At 36.4% G+C, this 19,747-nt stretch overlaps 1 protein-coding gene across 5 annotated transcripts in view; it reads right to left on the bottom strand.

Moving 5' to 3' along the window:
- Nucleotides 1-19,747, bottom strand: part of LOC131153571 (sister chromatid cohesion protein PDS5 homolog A) — a 98,026-nt gene that overhangs the window by 16,624 nt on the left and 61,655 nt on the right. For 3 of the 5 annotated variants that reach the window (XM_058105963.1, XM_058105965.1, XM_058105964.1), the window contains exons 23-25: nt 15,966-16,046; nt 15,195-15,866; nt 14,483-14,593 (exon numbers count right to left, since the gene is read on the bottom strand). In XM_058105963.1, the coding sequence (XP_057961946.1) occupies nt 14,483-14,593; nt 15,195-15,866; nt 15,966-16,046 (864 nt within the window). The remainder of the gene's footprint in view (nt 1-14,482; nt 14,594-15,194; nt 15,867-15,965; nt 16,047-19,747) is intronic. The other 2 variants (XM_058105966.1, XM_058105967.1) reach the window with 1 other exon arrangement.

Raw genomic sequence — 19,747 nt, 5'->3', positions numbered from 1 at the left:
TAAATGGATGTAAAGTTTAGTGATCTCGAAGGAAATGAAGTGCATTTTGGTGGGCGCAAAAACATAGCTAAGAAGGGTCAGAAGGAGTTATTTTAAGGGGGTGAGCTTTTCTGTTACTCACAGATTGGCGTTTTCACTTTCTTGTTTTTTAGTCTTTAGGTTGTTTCTTTGTGTTCTTTATCTGGATTTTCCAGACATTTTGTTAAGGAGATATCTTATTCTCCTAGTTGTATATTCTTATTCTACTAATGAAATTCTTCTTTTATTATTAAAATGAAAAAAAAGGTCACAAGGAGTTAGCTAACTTGAAGTGTTCGGTGACTTATGATGGAAAAGGATTGAATGGGGGATTCTTTGGTTAATTATTTATTTTGATTTTTGATTTTTGATTTGATTTTTTCTATTATTTTGGGGGGGACTTCTTGTCCCCATTCATTGTAACTTCTCTTTCTCTATCTAATATATCTTCTTTCATTATCAAAATAAAATAAAATAAAATAAATTTATTATATAAATAATAATCTGCATATAATATTCTTCCACTCAAAATTGACTGTTTTTACCCTTGTATAGCTACAGCCACGTGGCTATTCAAGAAATGATTTAACTTCTTGGCCAGTAAAAAAGGAATAAATCACACGTTGCTTGAAAATTCTAAAAGGCTGCACACGGTTCTTCTAGCCTGGACTTCACCCTCGTCACTCTTGCTCTTTCTGATGACTGACACATGCTCTTTGCCTCAAAGCATCAAGTACAAAATCGCAGAAGGCTCATGGAGATTTCACAGATCAGATGCCATCACAGGTCTTGCTTGCTTGGCAAGATCAGATTTTGTTATAGGTTGAGAATTGAAGAAGCTAACCAATGTAAGAGGAAGACCAAAGGTTGTCCGAGGAGTTGTTTGTGTGGGACCATCTGAAAGTGAAAATGGTGGGCGAGGGCTGTTCTTCTCTTGATTCTATTCCCTTTCTGAGTTTCTGTTCTGGTTACGAGCAATGAGACCTCAAGCCCTAATCTATTTTCTTGATATTATGTTTCTTCTCATTACGCATGCGCTTTTTTGGCAAGGTGTGAAAAAGGGTGCACCTTTTTCTGTTGGGCATATGCCACACTGGAAAAAGCATGCACCTTCATGCATTTTGGCTGAAAACGCCCTTAGGCATGCCTCAAGGCAGGCATTGAAAACACCTTTTAAAACACTGATAATTTTTAATACTATCTTTTTAATGATAATCATAATAGATATTAAGAATAGCAATAACAACACAACCAACAACAATTATTTAATCATATTAATTAAAATAAATAATATAACTACTAATATAATATGTATTGATGCTTATGACTTAGAATCTTATTAAGTAATAATTAGAATCTGAAAAACAATAATAATCATTAGAATATTGAAACCAATAATAATCAATATTACAATAATAATAATACTATTATTAAAAATTAATAATAATAATAATAATAATAATGATTCTAATAATATTTTTTATGATTATAATAATTATTAAATCCAATAATAATAATTTCTACTAACACTTTAATAATAAAAACGATACTAATAGTAAGGGCAATTATGTCCAAGAGCAAATACTTTTTTTTGGGGGGTGGGGGGCTGCCAGGAGGTGGGGAATGTGAGGAGACTTGGAATTTCAAAGAAGCCCAAGATGCATGTGATGCAGGAGTCTCATGATTTCCCAGACGAGGGTATCCAACATTCCAGACATTATATTCCAGGAATCAAGGGGATCTTGCAGGATAACCAAAGTTAAACGCCTTTTATTTAGTACAGTAGTGGTATGCCAAACAAGTACATAGCAAAGTTTCTTAAAATCACAGAATGTTGGGCTTTGTGGAGCCTAGTTATGTTTAATCCATGGAGCGAAGGCCTAGGCCGATAGGCCCACACTTGGCCAGAAATACTAAGAGTCTCACTCAAGTGCTCAACCAGGAAGACCCTGAAGGGCGACCAAGTCGAGATTCTAAGATTTCCTGAAGGACGAGATCCTGCAAGTCTCGACCAGCAAGACTTAATGGTGCGACTAGGTCGAGGATGCTGAAGTTCAAGATTCCTGATTTCCCGCGAGGCTCGACTAGGTTGCAACCATAGGGAACAGGGGTGCGACTAGGTCGACGGTGACGATCTTTTGTGCAAGATTTCAATAGAACTTTCCTATTTTGAAAGTTATGATCCTGTAAACCCTAAGATATATATTTCTAATGTTCGTCTATGCGAGTAAAGCGGCGTAGAAGTGTGCAGCAACGTGGTGAGTGTTGTGAGCTCTTGTGTGCACGATCCAAAGGTGTTCGCTTTGGTGTTTAGGGTGTGTGCACGTTGTTTCTTCCTTGTTGAGAGTGAGAGAAATTGTAATATTTTATGCATATTCTCTCTCGAGTTAAAAAAAAAAACAAGTAACCTAAAAAATGACAATAATTAAACAAACTACTAAAAAACCAACTTTTGAATCTTAGAAACACCACGAACCATGAGTATTACCTTATCCGATAAGTGTTCTACCCCTTCTTCTCAACGCTGTAATGCTATACTCCATGAGTAACGAATGGTTTTGAGAAGGCCAAATAATACCTAAAGTTCTATTTTCTCCTTGGAGTGAAATGATAAGTTAGGCGCAACGATAAGTTTGTCACCATGTGACCTGGAGGTCACGGGTTCAAGGCGTGGAAACAGCCTCTTGCAAAAAAGCAAGGTAAGGTTGCGTACTATAGACCCATTGTGGTCCACCTCTTCCCCGCACCCTGCATACGCAGGAGCTTTGTGCACCGGGCTGCCTTTTTTAGTGAAATGATAAGTTAGTCAGTGTAATATCATCTGAATATATTTTAATACCTATACTTTGAATTAATACAATTAAGGGCACGTACTTATTAATTTTATTCAATTAAAGTTGTCATAAGAACTACTTTAATTTCTATGAATTGGAGGGTAAAAATTAAGGCAAAGTCCTTCCACCCTATGGATTAGTAAGACTATTTCAAGCTCAAATATTAGTGGTTTCACAAAAAATGTATATATATATATATATATATATATATATTTATTATTATTATTTACTAATTAATTATGAACTTGAAGCCATTATCACCTCATGAATAAAACTTCTCGACAACCTTTTAAGTGTTAGGCACAAATAATAATGATAAATGTGATGCCAATTCAATATTACATACATACATACATACATGCATATATATATATATATGTATATATTAGAAAGATTCACAACTCTGCCTATGATGCACTTAATGTCCTAATTTTTTCACACACAGCAGGTCCCAAGCCCAGGTAAAGGAGGAGGGTTGTGTTAGGTAGTTGACAGTCAGCATAAAATTTTCCAAATCGCTATGATATGAATCCTTACCGATATTTCATGGGGCATCCCATACGAGCAGCACATTGCACTTGTACCACCCCGGGTGGAGCGAAAATTGGGCAAGGGTACACTAGATCGTCGTCCCTAAGTGACACACCGTGTCAACGCCGGGGTACGGTGTCAAATATGTGAGGGTCAGCATCATTCTGGATATCGACAAGCAGAAAAGCTAGTTCAGGAAACTAGGATTAGATTTGCAACTTGGAATATAGGGACACCTATGGGTAAAAGCATAGAAATTGTGGACACAATAATTAGAAGAAAAATTAATATAATTTGCCTTCAAGAAACTAAGTGGGTGGGGAAGAAAGCTAGAGAAATTGATAAATTAGGATTTAAACTTTGGTACACTGGGGAAAAAAAAAAAAAAACATAAGAATGGAGTAAGAATTATTGTAGACAAAAACTTAAAAGACAGCATTATTCATGTAAATAGAGTAAGGGATAGAATCATAAAAATCAAGATGGTCTTAGGCCAAGAGATAATAAATATCATTAGTAATTATGCTCCTCAAGTAGGCTTAGTAGAAAATATTAAGAGACAATTTTGACAAGATATGAACAGTATTATACAAGGCATACTAGAGACTGAGAAAATATTCATAGAAGATCTGAATGGACACGTTGGAAGGGATAATAAAGTTTATGAGAGGATACATGGAAATGTATATGGAGACAAAAATGAGTCTAGAGAGATGATCTTAGACCTTTCTATGTTATATGATTTTATTACAATGAATACTTGCTTTAAGAAGAGATAAGAACGCTTAATAACCTTTAAGGGTGAACAAAACAAAAGTCAAATAGATTTCTTCTTACCTAGAAGGGTAGATCGTTTTTCATGCAATGATTGTAAAGTTATACCAAGTGAAAGCCTAACCACACAACATACAATCATATTGTTAGATATATGTACTAAAAAATAGAAAGAAAAAAAAAAGATTAAATAAACCAGTCTAAGAGAACTAGGTAGTAGAACCTAAAGGGAGAAAATATAATAAAATTTAAAGATAATTGATCAAAGATGGGGATTGGACGACAAAGGATGGGATAGAAATGTCAGTTAGATATGGTGCCATAATTAGTCTCTCTAATTATGGCATGATTTTATATTATTGTTGTAGATATTCTATGATTAGTAGGCTGATTATAGTTGATATTCAGTAATTAATAGGCTGATTGTAATTGCCTTAATTATTCTCCTAGATGTCTATAATTGCTGATTTTTAGCCTTGTAACTGACGTTTCTATTTGCTATATAATACTAGAACCCTCACAGAGAGAGGATTCAATCCAATTGACATGGTATCAGAGCGTTATCTCAATTAGGGTTGTTCTAATTTTTTTTTTTTTTGGTTCTTTTCTGTGGGTAGTGGCAATTTCTGGGTCATCGGCAGTGTTTGGCGGTCGGCAATTTTTGTTGGGTTTCCAATGGGTGTTAAACTGCTATTCGGCAGTTTCTATTGGGTTGGGATTGGGCGGTTGATTCTATTTGCTTCAGAATCTTTGGCGGTTGTCAATCAGTGGTGTTTGGTTATCTTTTCTAGTGGTTGTCGAGGTTCTATGTCGTCACAAATCTTTGGTGGTGTTGATCTGTGGAGAGTTTCTAATGCATATCTTTGCTGATTCAAGTTTCTGAAGGTCCCACCGAAAGCAATTGACACATGAATCAGGTTTTATTTTTTGTGATTCAATTTTTTGTTGGGCTTCATCGTGTCTTCTAGTGATTCCTTATGGGGTTTCATCATGTCTTCTAGTGATTCCTTTGGGGTGCTTTTTACTGAAAAGAATTACTCTGCCTGGGAATTCCAGCTTCGTTTATTTGTTACAGGGAAAAAATTGTGGGGCCAGATTAATGGTTATGATCTAGCTCCTACGGAGCCTAAGAAGTTAGCTAAGTGGAAGGTCAAAGATGCACGTGTGATGTCCTGGATTTTAGGGTTGGTTGATCCTCTTATTGTGCTTAATTTAAGGGCCTATAAGACTACGAAGGCTATGTGGGAGTACTTTCTGCAGGTTTATCACCAGGATAATATTGCACGTCGATTTAGTTGGAATATGAAATAGCTAGTTACACTCAAGGCAATCTCTCCATTCAGAAGTAATTTTATGGTTTTCGGAATTTATGGAGAGATTTTTCTTATGTGGTTTATGCGAAGGTACCTGCTGCGTCTATCACTATTGTTCAAGTTGTTCATGAGCAGAGCAAGAGGGATCAATTTCTGATGAAATTGCACCCTGAATTTGAGGCTACTCGCTCAAATTTAATGAATCGAGATCCTTCACCATCTTTGGATGTTTATTTTGGAGAATTACTTCGCGAAAAGCAGCGCCTTCTCACACAGGCTGAGTTCTAGCAGGATGCTAACCTGAATTCCATTGCCTATGTAGCCTACAGGAGAGGGAAGGGTAAGGATATACGCAAAGGTCCAGTGTTTCGGCTACAAGGAGTGTGGTCATATTGCCGCCAACTGTGCAAATAAAGTGTGCAACTATTGTAAGAAACAAGGCCACTTTATCAGAGAATGTCCCACTCGGCCTCCAAATCGTCACGCCACTGCTTATCAGGCTATAGTGAACACTTCTTCTGTTCCAGGGATGTCCTCAGCTTCTTTGTCTGCCGTTGGATCCTCTAGTCTTACCCCTGAAATGGTCCAGTAAATGATTATGTCAGCTTTTTCCGCCTTGAGGCTTCAAGGTAATACTTCGCAAAAGTCTTGGCTTATTGATTCTGTTGCATCCAATCATATGATCAAATCATCTGGCAATGTTCATCCATATCATGGTTCATCGCAAATTCAGGTAGCTACTGTGAGTCATTTAGCTATTAATGAAATAGGAGATATCAATCCTTCATTCAAAGATGTTTATGCATCTCCCGACCTATTAGTTGAGAAAAACTGTGATGTCTATTTTTCTTGTGATGGTTGTCTTGTGCAGGATCAAGAGTCGAGGAAGATACTCATGAAAAGGCCTAAAATTGGCAGACTCTTTCCATTGCAGTTTTCTATTCTTAGTAGTTTATCTTTGGCTTGTATGACAGTTAATACCCCGAGTGAAATATGGCATAAACGTTTGGGCCATCCAAACTCTGTTGTGTTGTCTCGTGTGTTAAATTCTGGTTTGTTAGGCAATAAAGAACATGTTTCTTAACACTTTTCATTCGATTGTTTTGTATGCAAACTAGGTAAGAGTAGACTCTATCGTTTCCTTCTCATGATAGTCGTGCTGCAAAATGCTTTGATATTGTGCATAGTGATGTGTGGGGCATTTCTCCTATAATTTCTCATGCTAGATATAAATATTTTGTGACATTCATATATGATTTCAGTCGGTATACTTGGGTCTATTTTCTTCAGGCCAAATCTGAGGTCCTATATGTTTTTCACAACTTTGCCGCATATATTGAGAACCAATTTTCTACATGTATTAAGATGTTGAGGTCTGATTCTAGTGGGAGAGTACATGTCCCATGAGTTTCATGATTCCTCACATCACAAAGGAATTGTCTCTTAGTGTTCTTGTCCTTATACTCCTCAGCAAAATGGGGTGGCAGAACGAAAGAACTGACACCTCTTGGATGTTGTTCGCACCTTATTGCTTGAATCATCTGTCCCGTCTAAATTCCGAGTTGAGGCATTATCTACTGTAGTTTACTTAATTAATAGACTGCTCTCTCAGGTTTTTGAATTTTGATTCTCCTTATTACCGTTTGTACCATCAGCATTCTAGCTATCTTAATCTACATACTTTTGGATGTGTTTGCTTTGTTCATTTAACTCATCATGAACGTCACAAACTCTCTGCTCGGTATGTTAAATGTGCCTTTATGGGTTATAGTATTTCCCACAAAGGTTACGTTTGCTATGATTCTTGTGCTAACAAATTTCGTATATCTTGTAATGTTGTTTTCTTTGAGAATCAATGTTTCTTTCCTAAACATGTTGAGTTGTTGCTTGAGATTAGTATTCTACCTTGCATTGATGAATTGACATCTCTTCCTGACTGGTTCAAACCCAGACTAGTGTATACTCGACGTCGACCAACTCCGCCTCTTCCTAAGACTGACCCTTAATCTAAAACAGTTCCGACAACTTCTCCTGAGATTGACATGACATCCGAGACAGGTTCGATTAGTTCTCCCATGCCTCCTGAACCTAGTCCTTGATGATCTACTCGGGTATCACGTCCTCTGGATCGGTATGATGATTACCACACTTCTTTTAACACTACTTTGTCGTCTATTTCCATTCCTACATGCTTTTCAGAGGCTGTTAAACATGAATGTTAGTGAAAAGCAATGGATGAGGAACTTCAGGCTCTCCGGGACAATCATACCTAGGATATTGTTCCTTGCCCCTCTACTATTAAACTCATTGGTTGTAAATGGGTTTTCTTGGTTAAGCTCTGCTCTGATGGGACTTTAGACAGGTACAAGGCACGCTTAGTTGCACTTGGGAACAGGCAAGAATATGGGGTGGACTATGAGGAGACATTTGCTAATGTGGCGAAGATGACTACAATGCGTACGATTCTTTCGATTGCCGCCTCCCAAGGCTGGCCACTTCACCAAATGGACATAAAAAATGCTTTTTCTTCATGGTGATCTCAAAGAGGATATTTACACAAGTCCTCCTCCAGGTTTGTTTTCTTCTCCGTCTTCTACAGTATGTAAGTTAAAACAGTCGCTCTATGGCTTAAAACAAGCTCCTCGAGCGTGGTTTGAAAAATTCAGGTCTACTTTGCTTTGTCTCTCCTTTGTTCAAAGCCAATATAACTCTTCTTTGTTTCTGTGCAAGACTCCGACTGGTCTCGTTCTCTTACTTGTATATGTGGATGATATTGTCATTACTGGCACCGACTCCAACTTGATTGATCATCTTAAGCAGAATCTTCAGGTTTCTTTTCATATGAAAGATCTTGGTCCTCTTACGTATTTTTTGGGTTTGGATGTGCACACGAATTCTTCAGGTATATTCTTGAATCAACGCAAATATACCCAAGATTTGATTGGGCTAGTCGGTCTTCAGGATTCACCTTCGGTGGATACTCCTATGGAGGTCATTGTGAAATATCGAAGTAAGGAGGGTGATCTTCTTTCTGATCCCACTGTGTTCCAACAGTTGGTAGGGAGCTTGAACTATTTGACTATTACTCGGCCTAATATTTCCTTCGCGGTCCAGCAGGTTAGTCAATTTATGCAAACTCCCCGCCATCTTCATTTAGTTGTTGTTAGTCGTATTATTCGATATCTTCGGGGGTCACCTGGTCGTGGGTTGTTCCTTCCAATTGGCTCTCCGCTTCGCCTTGTCGCTTATAGTGACATGGATTGGGTCAGATGTCCTCATACTCTACGGTCTGTCACAGGTTGGTGCATGTTTCTTGGTGATTCCTTGATCTCTTGGAAAAGTAAGAAACAAGCCCATGTTTCTAAATCCTCTACTGAATCCAAATAGCGGGCAATGTCTGCTGCATATTCTAAGATTGTCTGACTTTGTGGGCTTCTGGCTAAGCTTGGTTTTTCTCAATCTGATTCTACGCCTCATGCCGATAATACTAGTGACATTCAAATAGCTGCTAATCCTGTTTATCATGAGCGTACAAAGCACATTGAAGTAGACTGATATTCTATCCGAGAAGCCTTGGACACTCGGATTATATCTCTGCCTCATGTTTCTACTCACCTCTAGATAGTTGACGTCTTCACGGAGGCTATGACACGACAGCGCCATTAGTTCCTTGTCGAAAAATTGATGCTTCTGATCGACCAACATCAATTTGAGGGGGGATGTCAATCAGATACGGTGCCATAATTAGTCTATCTAATTATGGCATAATTTCATATTATTGTTGTAATTATTCTGTGACTAGTAGGCTGATAAAAGTTAATATTCTGTAATTAATAGGCTGATTGCAATTGCCTTAATTAGTCTCCTAGATGGCTATAATTGCTAATTTTTAGCCTTGTAACTCGCGTTTCTATTTTCTATATAACAAAAGAACCCTCACAGAGAGAGGATTCAATCCAATTGACAAGATGCAAATAATCTTTCGAGTACATTAGCTAGCTCTATTAAAAAGATAGCAAAAAGAGATTTTATGTGAATCAAGGGGAAGATTCTTGAATAGCAAGAAAGTTGGTGGTGGGATAAAGATGTCCAAAAAGTCGTAAAGACAAAGAATTTGGAATAAAATGTGGCAAAAATGTAGAAACATGGATAATTTTGAAAAACTATAAAGGGGCGAAAAAAGATGCAAAAAAGACCATTAATGAAGTTAAACATAGATCATTTAATAGTTTGTAGGATATATTAGATACAAAAGAACGGGAAAGAGATATATTTAAACTTGCTAAAGCTGGAGAAAGGAAGAGTAAGGACTTAACAAATGTAAAATGTATAGAAAGTGAGGATAATATTGTCTTGGTTAAGGACGAAGACATAAAAGAAAGATGGCGAAGTTACTTTAGTAAGTTGCTTAATAAAAACCAAATAAAAGGCTCAAACTTAGAGTTGACAAATGAGGAAAAGACTAAAAATATTAGATTTATTCGCAAAATTAGAGTTAACGAAGTTAAGGTTGTACTAAAAAAATGAAAAATGGAAAATTTATAGCACCGAATAACATTAAAATTAAATTTTGGAAATTCTTAGGTGATAACGAAATTATTTGCTTAAATAATTTATTTAACACAACCATAAAAACTAGGAAAATGTCGGATGAATGGAGGAAAAACACTTCAATACATATATGCAAAAATAAAGGAGATATTAAAAACTATAATAACTATCATTGTATTAAACTATGACTCATACGATTAAATTGTGGGAAAGGGTAGTTAAACAAAGATTATAAACAAAGATTATGGCTAGAAACAAAAGTCTCATAAAATCGATTTGGTTTTATGCCTGGAAAATCCACCATACAAGCTATATATCTTTTAAGAAGTTTAATGGAAAAGTTAAGGGAAAAGAAGAGGGACTTGCATATGGTATTTATTGACTTAGACAAAGCATATGATAGGTTACCTAGAGAAGTTCTATGGGGGATTTTAGAAAAAAAGGGTGTATGTAATAGGTATACTAATGTCATTAAGGATACATACGATGGAGTAATGACTAGTGTAAGAACTATAGATGGAGAAACTAGAGAATTTCCAATATACATCAAGGATCTTCTTTGAGCCCTTATCCTTTTACTTTAGTAATGGACCAACTGACTAAGAGCATTCAAAATGAGGTCCTATGTTGTATGTTCTTTGTAGATGATATTGTATTAATTGATGAAACTAGGGGCGCAGAAGAGGCTAAGTAAGAATCATGGAGAGAAGCTTTGAAATCTAGAGGCTTTAGAATAAGTAGATTTAAAACGGAATATATGAAACGTAATTTCAGTAATAGCAGGAGGAATATTGGTGACAAAGTTAAACTTGACGATGAAGAAATAAATAGAACTTGTAGATTTCGATACATTGCATCTATTATGCAAGCTGAAGGAGAAATTGAAGATGATGTAACGCATAGAGTTAAAGCAGGTTGGGTAAAATGAAGAAGTGTTTCAAGTTTACTTTGTGATCATAGAATACCCTTAAAATTAAAAGATAAATTTTATAAGACGGATATAAGGCCAGTTGTGCTATACGGATCAGAATGTTTGGCTACAAAGAAATAGAATATCCAAAAAGTAAAAGTTTCCAAAATGAGAATGCTTAGATGGATGAGTGGTATAACACTAAAAGATAAATTAAGCAATGAACATATCGCGGTAAGTTTGGTGTAGCTCCTATAGAAGATAAGGGAGGGACGACTCATATGATTTGGGCACATGCAACATAAGCCACATAGTGTGTTAGTGAGGAAGAGTGAGTTAGTTACTATAAGGGGCAGTAGAAGGGGTACAAGTTGACCTAAAATAACTTGGAATGACATAGTGAGTAAGGATTTAGTAGCCCTAAATTTGTCAAAAAAAATGGTCCCTGATCGCATAAATTGGAGAAAAAGGATTCATATAGCCAACCCCACCTAGTGGGACTTAAGGCTTGGTTTTTTTGTTGTTGTTTTGTTGTTGTAGGGAGATTCACCAACAGTTAGATTTATTTAGGATGGACAGAAATAATTGCACGAAAACAGTAAGTATAAGTCCCTAACCATACCAACTAAATGTATAGAGATTAAAATTGATTTTGCTTAATTGTACAAGGACTAATTTAGGATTTCACTCTTCTCCTTGGTATGAGTGAAAATACCCTACAGTTTAAAGGTTATGGATTAGAGTGAGGATACTAAAATGAGAGTTATATACCTCTAATGATGTCATATAACCCCTTATTAATAGGGCATATAACCTTATGGGCCATTTAACCCCTAGGATCGTAGGAGAGCCTATGAAAAAAGAAAAAGAAAAACATAACAAGGGAAGGTAAGGGACATGCTTCATATTCTATAATACAATTACATACCCTCTATGATCCCAATACAAACCTGAGAATCGGAGAAGGCCCCTAGAGGCCGCTGGGGGTCTCCCAAGCTTTTTTTTTTCTTATTGATTGTAGATGATCATCACAAATTGTGGACAAAGATGGGGTTTAATTTTTAGCATCAACTATTTGGTGTCGTCTATAAGATGTTAACTTCCCTTGTAATGATCCTTGTAACCAGAAAAAAGAAAAAATAAATAAATAAATAAAAAAGGTGGCGGAGCAGGGGGACACCCTGACCGGCCCCCCAAAATTGAGGAACAATTCAGCTCACAATTCGATGAAAAAAAAATGAAAGCCTCAACTCTAACGCCTAGGGAAAAATAATAATAAAATTCTTTGATAAAGGGGAAGAAAATTCCAGTGGTCCTCCACATGATTGAAACTACTAAACATATTCTAGTTTTGGAAGTTATTGAAGGATATTCTTGCCATTGGATTTAGAAGTGAAGATTCAACTTCATTTCAATCATTTAGTTGCATTCCTTGCATTACACCAAAACCAGAAACTGATGGAGATTGTGATAGGGTTCAACTTTTAGCGTCAAACACTCTTTTTTATTACAAAACTGATGTAGACAAGGAATGGAGGTAATCATGTAAAAAAATAAAAGCAATAATTAAGAGATGCTTTTTTGAGATTCGAGTCAGTATATAATAGGTCCAGAATCAATAGATTCCGAACGATTTTTTAGAATCACAGGAAGAATCAATAGATTCGGCAATGTTTTAGTTGTTTTTAGATTCACTAGAATAGTAAGATTGAAATCAATTTGGTGTGGAATTAATAAAAATCATATCAACCGAAATGAAAATCGTAAGATTCTAACAACTATGCTTTCCACCATTTGAAACATTTGTTCAGTGCATGTGCACTCAGCAATGCAGGGTCTGAAAGGGATTAGATGTACAGTCTCAACCCTGTGTGCAGAGAAGATGACTCCACAATTTGAGCTTGTAATGCCAAGTCACAATGCAGCAACCTTATAGATAGCCAAGGACTACCGCCTACCCTAGGACAATACTCATAATTTACTACAGAAGCAGGATAGAAACTAGAAAGATAGTTGCCCACTCGACCATCCATTGCCATGTTAACTACAATATTTGGCAATGGTTATGTGATATCTAATGTACGAAAAATTCATCTGGAAGGCTTAATGGTATCCAATGAGAGTAAATTTTTTATGACCAGCAGAGAGAGCAAGCCTTGTGTTACACTCAAATTTGAAGGTCACAATTTCAAATCATGCAAAGCTTGTCTCCAAATTTGGAGGTAAGGCTGCATATAGCTTGCCCTCCACAAACCCCCAATATGGAATTAGGATCTTGTTTACTGCGCATTGCATTTGCATTTTTGTTTTGTCAACAGTGACCAGTTTCTCTGGCTAAAGAAATGCTAAAGTATCCACCTAGAAATATCTTCCAAAGATCAAACGAGGGGATAATTATTTCTTCCACCGTCTTTATGGTATTTTCAGAGAATATTTTCTACGTGCGTTCAACTGACACTCAGCACTAATTGGGCACCTAGCAGCACTCGAATTCATTGGACTGTCGTCCTACGCAGAGTGTAGGGTACCCTGGAATCAATTTTATCTTCGAAGAAAACATCATTCACATGCTTTTTCTTATCAAAGCATGACTAATATTGAAGATTGAGTAGAAGCCACAACTCTAGCTTCGTTGGAAGTATGGTGGAAAACACAACCATAAGAATCAATAAGGTCTTGGACATTTTTTAATTGAAACTATCCCCCACAAAATGAGAGGGAGGCGAGGAGTGCAGATATTCTGCCATTATGAGATGGGAAAGAACCTCTTCTAATCCATGGGGATGTACACATTCCTAGTGAGCAATACAAGACCACCTAGTCCTCGGGGATGAGGTCATCCTGATTCCTTGATCTGCAAAGGAGGAAATTCATTTCTGATCAAAAGGAGGGACTCTTATGGAATTAAGATCCTGTTCTTAAACTCCTTGAGGTTTTTGCAATGTTCTGGTCCTATTTTATTAGAGAGCTTGATTGGTTCTCACCTTCTTTTAAAAGGACCCTTTGTCCTTAAAGTGAATTTTTTGTTGTTTTTCCATTTCAAACCTGTTTGTAACCCCAGGGGAATCCTTTTTTTTTTTGGGGGGGGGGGGGGGGGAGGATGGGGATTGGGGGAGGAAGGATAGGCAATGGTCTACAACACAGAAAAGGCAACAATTCACAGAAAACAGAGAAGGTATCATAGGGATGGATGTTAACCTGGCTAAAAAGACAATAAGGTACAACCATTGGACTGCAAAAACCAACTATTCAAATGGTGGATGACTGACCTATAGTTGTGCATATAGTCTCCCCCAATGTTGGATAAACTGATCCTTGACAACTTCTCATAAAATGACAACAAAATAAAAGCAACCTGTAGCAAGTTTATCATAATTGTGCGCTATGTACCATCGAAAGACTACTTATCATCACTGCACAATTAACAATTGCCAACACACTTACTAGGAAATGAAAAGGGAAATTTTAATACACAGAACAGTCTTGTATAAAGCATATAAAAGTACCCCAAAAAAATGATTCTATTTCAGAAGCATGAGGGGAGGACTGACCTTTGCCAATCCCGCGATGCTTCTTCGCTTTCGTTTCTTGACAGACACCATGGAAGCCTTGAGATTAGTAGCTGCTTTAGTCTTATTGGTCTCCAGTGTCACAACAGGCTTCTGCACGAGGTAGAAGAAAAATACAATTTTTTATTGTGAGTGCAGATTCAGAAATTTTTTTGTGGGGGCAGGATATAAGTTCAAATGCATAAGAATAAAAATAAAACTTCGAAAACCTAAATATGCTTTTATTTTCTAAAACAAGTAATTCATTTCTTATGCACCCTCACATTTAGCACTGCCAAAAGAATCACCAGCTTATTGTTACAAGTTCACAAGTCCTTTGCTTTTGAAATGTAATCACCGTTCACAATAATTGGTACCAAGATGAAGCAATCTTTTAACACATTTTTTGCAATTGTCATGAACAAGAAGCATGAAAAATGAGATTAGAGTGTTTATTATATTATGAGTTTCTTTTACCCTCATCCTTTATCCCACTATTTTCTTAATTTATAGTTCAAGTGTGGAGGCATAAACATATTTTTTTTTTAGGCAATTATGTAATTTACAATATAAATTCAAGCTTTTTTCTGAAAACTCAGCAGGGTCAATTGTCCCCACATCCTTGAACCTTTGTCCACAACAGTATTATCAACGAAAAAAAAGAACATCAAGTAAATGTAACCATTAAAGTAATCTAAGCAGTGGCAAACCTCACCTTCAAATCATAGTCATCGGTCTCTCCAACTTTAGAGGTCTCATTGTCATAAGTCCTATTAAAGCCTTTGTCTTCATGTTTTGATGAGAAATTTGAGTTCCTAAGGAAGCATGATACCAACAAGTCTGACTCAGCAGGTTCAGCCACTCTCTCCTGCATAAACGTTTTATCTCCTGTTTCAGTTAGGAGTTCAGATTCCTTTTCTGTGGATCGAGACAAAAGCACTGCAGCTTGAGGCAGAGTTTTAGTTGAAGTTCGTACCAAACCCTCTGAATTTCTCCTTGGGTGAGAAAATTTGTGAACACCTTGACCAGATGATGACCTTCGGCGTTTGGGCACCGGAATAGATGTTGCATCACTAGCTTTTTCTCTTTTCCTTTTGGGATGTTTTTCATCAATTTTTCTTTTACTTAGAAATCTTTCATGACCATTTGTTGATTCAAACTTACTAGATATCCCCAGATTATCCAAATTTATTTCCCGCACCATTTTCAAGATATCAACATCATTCACTGCATTATTGGCTTCAGCTGGAGAAGACCTTTTCTTCACCAATTTTTTCCCCCTGATTCCCTGAGATTTTAAACGTTTTAACATTTTACCTAGAGGCACATCATTTCCATCTCCTTCACTGTCTTTCAAAACTTCATCCATAACCCCATCCGGCTGGACCTGACGTAGAGAAAAAAATATTAGTAAAAAGTGATGAAAGATGTAGAATGCACATAATTACTAACTTCCATGGTGCAAAACATTGAGCTGTAGACATACTTTTTCATTAGTTTCTAACTTCAGTGACTCAAAGTGGGTCAAGACACTCTCATCAGCTAACCATGTCATCACTTCGCTGACCTATTAAATACACAAAGTAATTTTAAATTTTCAATTAAATATGAAAGCATGTACATATTTAAATCCTAAGAGATAAAAAGACCACAGCATATTCTAAGTATGTGCTTAGGGTACAATAGCTAATTTAAAAAATTCATTAGTTTACCATGAACTTGAGAAGAAATCATAATTTAGATAATTAAATGATGATTCAATGTCTAAAGCAAGGTGTACCAAGCCAACATACAAAAATCACATAATCTGCATGAAACAGGAGCTCCAAAGGGCTGGGAATCAAAGGGATACCAGCTAGCCTAAATATTAAATAATGCCTCCAATAAATTTTTTTTATTGTTTATACCAGCAATATATTAAATGTTGCTTATTCAAACATCAAAAGTAGCCTATATGTGAAGCTGCTTAAAGAGAATTTATTGAGACAGCCCCATCGACAAAATATTAAATGCATTATAAGTGGAATCTTCTAGACAATATTAATGCCCCTTATAAGAAACCTGAAATTGTATTTTAGATAACAGAACAAGTCTATTAAAAAGAAAACATAATTACAATGAAATGAGGACAAGAAATCCCCTAATAAAAAGCTAAAATATTACATCAAAGCAGCTTTCCAATCCCTTTGAATGTCAGACAGCAGAAGACCCCCAAAAACCCCAAAAGAATGAGCCCAAAAGGAAGCAAGAAAAATAACTCTCTCCCGAAGCAAACTTGGAGAAGTATTTTGATTTTTAAAAATCTCCAGCATTCCTTTCCAGCCAAAGCGACCACAAGATTGGAAAAACAGTACAATCCCCAAATATCCTCTCTCTCCTTCTAGAAACCCCAAAACTTCACTATCAAAAAATCCTGAATTGTAGCTGGAGCCACCCAACCCTCTCCAGAGTATGAATACAAATTGTTCCACATGCATCTTGCTACCTTCCAATGAATAAACAAATGACTAATAATCTTCTTAGTCTCGTTGCACCGCATACAAATATCTGGACTACGGGCTTTGTAGGGCCTCCTTACTTGTAGCATATCTGCCATATCATTTGTGTTGATCATGTTAAGGAATTAATGTCCAAATAAAGACCTGGATTTTAAAAATGTTGAAATGTGGAAAAGAAAATTGAATATTCCACTAACTTATGAAAAAGATAATTCTCATCTAATTACTAGGAATATTTACAACCTACTAAAAATAGAATATCCTATTTAAAATGGAACGCAGTAAAATAGGAAAGACTATCTACAGAATCGGGTAACATGCTACCCAAATCCCCTAGGATCGTGGAACCAAAAATAGCTAATAAATCAACTGATTTGTTAGCTGTAAATCTCCTAAAGATCAGCCTCTAATAAAGGCTGACAGATATCTAATAATTCTACAAAAAGGAATCTTGCTTTCCAAACAGCTTTATCATTTGCGTTGATCATGTTAAGAATTAATGTCCAAATGAAGACCTGGTGCTTATCTCTATCTATATCAAACACTGCCCCCCTCACTTCCTCCAAGCCAGAAGGACTTTCTAACCACTTAGCTTCCTCAACCCCAATTGGACTCCAATCTAACCCATCCACCATTAACCTATTCCTACACTCATCAGTAGGCAAACCTTTAAAAAATCAGTGATCCTGTCCCCAATTTGTTTATCATCTCTCACCACCCTCCGCGTCTACCTCTAACTCCTTAATAAGACTTTTCCTCCTCTTCCTGTTCACCACCCTACGAAAAAGCCTAGAATTACAGTTCCACCCTCTAACCGAACTATTCCCAACTTTAGCCACCAACTTCTCTCTTCCCTCAACAAAAGCACCTCAAGATCATTTTTAAGGCAAGAAACTTGAAATTCAAAAAAAAAAAAAAACAATAGATTGTTGATTTTAAATACTCCTAACATAGTAAGATGATCTTCTGAAAAGTTTCTTTCATTGAATTCACTTCTTCTGTGTCCAATTTTATATTAGAAGAAATTCAATAAATATGCCATTCACTGGTCCAAATTTTCCCAAATACACTAAGAAATGCAATAATAAATTTTGAAGAATAAACCAAATAATAACCCATACATCAATTCTACAACTAGCTACCATTTTATAGAGTAAATTCAACTAGATAATCATTATTAAGCTAAATAATCGCTGAAGAAGTTGTGTGCAAAGATGCACTTGAATCTAACATTCGAAAATTAACAAAACTACAATGGAAACAACAGAATGTCATTTCTAAAAAATTCAATAATTTTTTACCATTTTAAGACAAGTATGAAAGAAAGTTGGCTCAGACATCTTCATTGCAGAGAATACAAAGACAGGCAAAAGGACAACACTAGGAAAGGCCAACTAAAGAGGTTTACAGAGATGAGCAGGACAAAGGGAGCAAGGGTGGAATCATAGATGGTTTCTGAAAGAGCCAGTTGAAGAGATTGAAGAAACAGAGTTGCTGTAACCAGCACCGAGTCATTCATATAAAAAATTCTTTAGTTGGGTTGAGCATAGATTATTAAAACTGCTGCAGCATTGCAGACAAAATGCCATCACGAAACTCATGGTGCATCGTATTACATAAATTGATTCATTTGGTTCAAAATGAAGCAGAAAGAGTTAGGAAGAACGCTTCATGCAGAAGTTAAAATTGAAAACACTACATGAAAAACCTGGCATGGTGAGCCAAAACTGGTTTCCATTGAACTGAGTGATACTGTGAAATGGATCACGTCACAACAGAGACCCATTAGCACAATTATCACTGCATGGATAGTTTGATACGCATAACTCAAACATCGTAGAACATAAAGGAGAAACAAGATGACCTGAAGCTCTTAACCATACCATTCATTGGCTTGTTTCAAGCGTCCATGAGGATATCCATAAGACTGAGAACGATGCAATGGACAAAAACATGATAGAGTAATCATTCATCTCATCCTAATGCATCCACCTCAACACATCTTGCAGAACATTCTTACTGTCAATAAATGGCATGCATGATTTGGCTAGATCATGGTTTAATACAAGTTTGGCCAAATAACATTCAGAAATATAAATAAAGATAAATTCTGAGTAGCAATTTTAAATATCAAAAACAAAATAAATATGCACCCTGCATTTTTGTCTACGTAAGTGTGCCTATAACTAAGGATGCACTACATGCATGCTAAGATAATGATGCACATTTCCCAGCAAAATCATCCCATGTTTGCTCTGCACAAGACTAGTAGAACAATATAAACAACGCTTTTCTTTCTTCTTCTTTTTTGTTGGATGAGAGAATATTATTGAACACTGAAGCAAAGCAAGAATAGGAAGACAAGGTGTCCACAGAGCCAAAACGCAGCCCTTCCTACTTGATCTGAAACTCCAATCTCTTTACTTTTTTTTTTACTATCATTGTTCTTGGTTTTGTAGGCAATAACCTCTACTAGACCTAGCACATGAGCAAGTCACAAGGCTCCAAGCCACCAAGGGCCCCTATCCACATGCGCACATACACACGCACACACACACTCACCCATACTGGAAACCTGCAGGAAAGGCCTTTTCTATTGGTTAAAATGATTAAAAGTAATTTCATGACAAATAAATGAAGCACAGCTGCACAGCACAAGCACAAAAATAAAGAAGAACAAATTAATATCAGTTAACAAAAACAGGGAATTAAAATAAAACAACAGTAGCAAAGCTAAATTACCACAAACTTTCTTTTTCTAGAAGAGCAA

Source organism: Malania oleifera, chromosome 4, assembly GCF_029873635.1.
Source record: "Malania oleifera isolate guangnan ecotype guangnan chromosome 4, ASM2987363v1, whole genome shotgun sequence".
In the NCBI taxonomy this organism is placed as follows: Eukaryota; Viridiplantae; Streptophyta; class Magnoliopsida; order Santalales; family Ximeniaceae; genus Malania; species Malania oleifera.
This window is presented reverse-complemented; position numbering and strand designations above follow the sequence as displayed.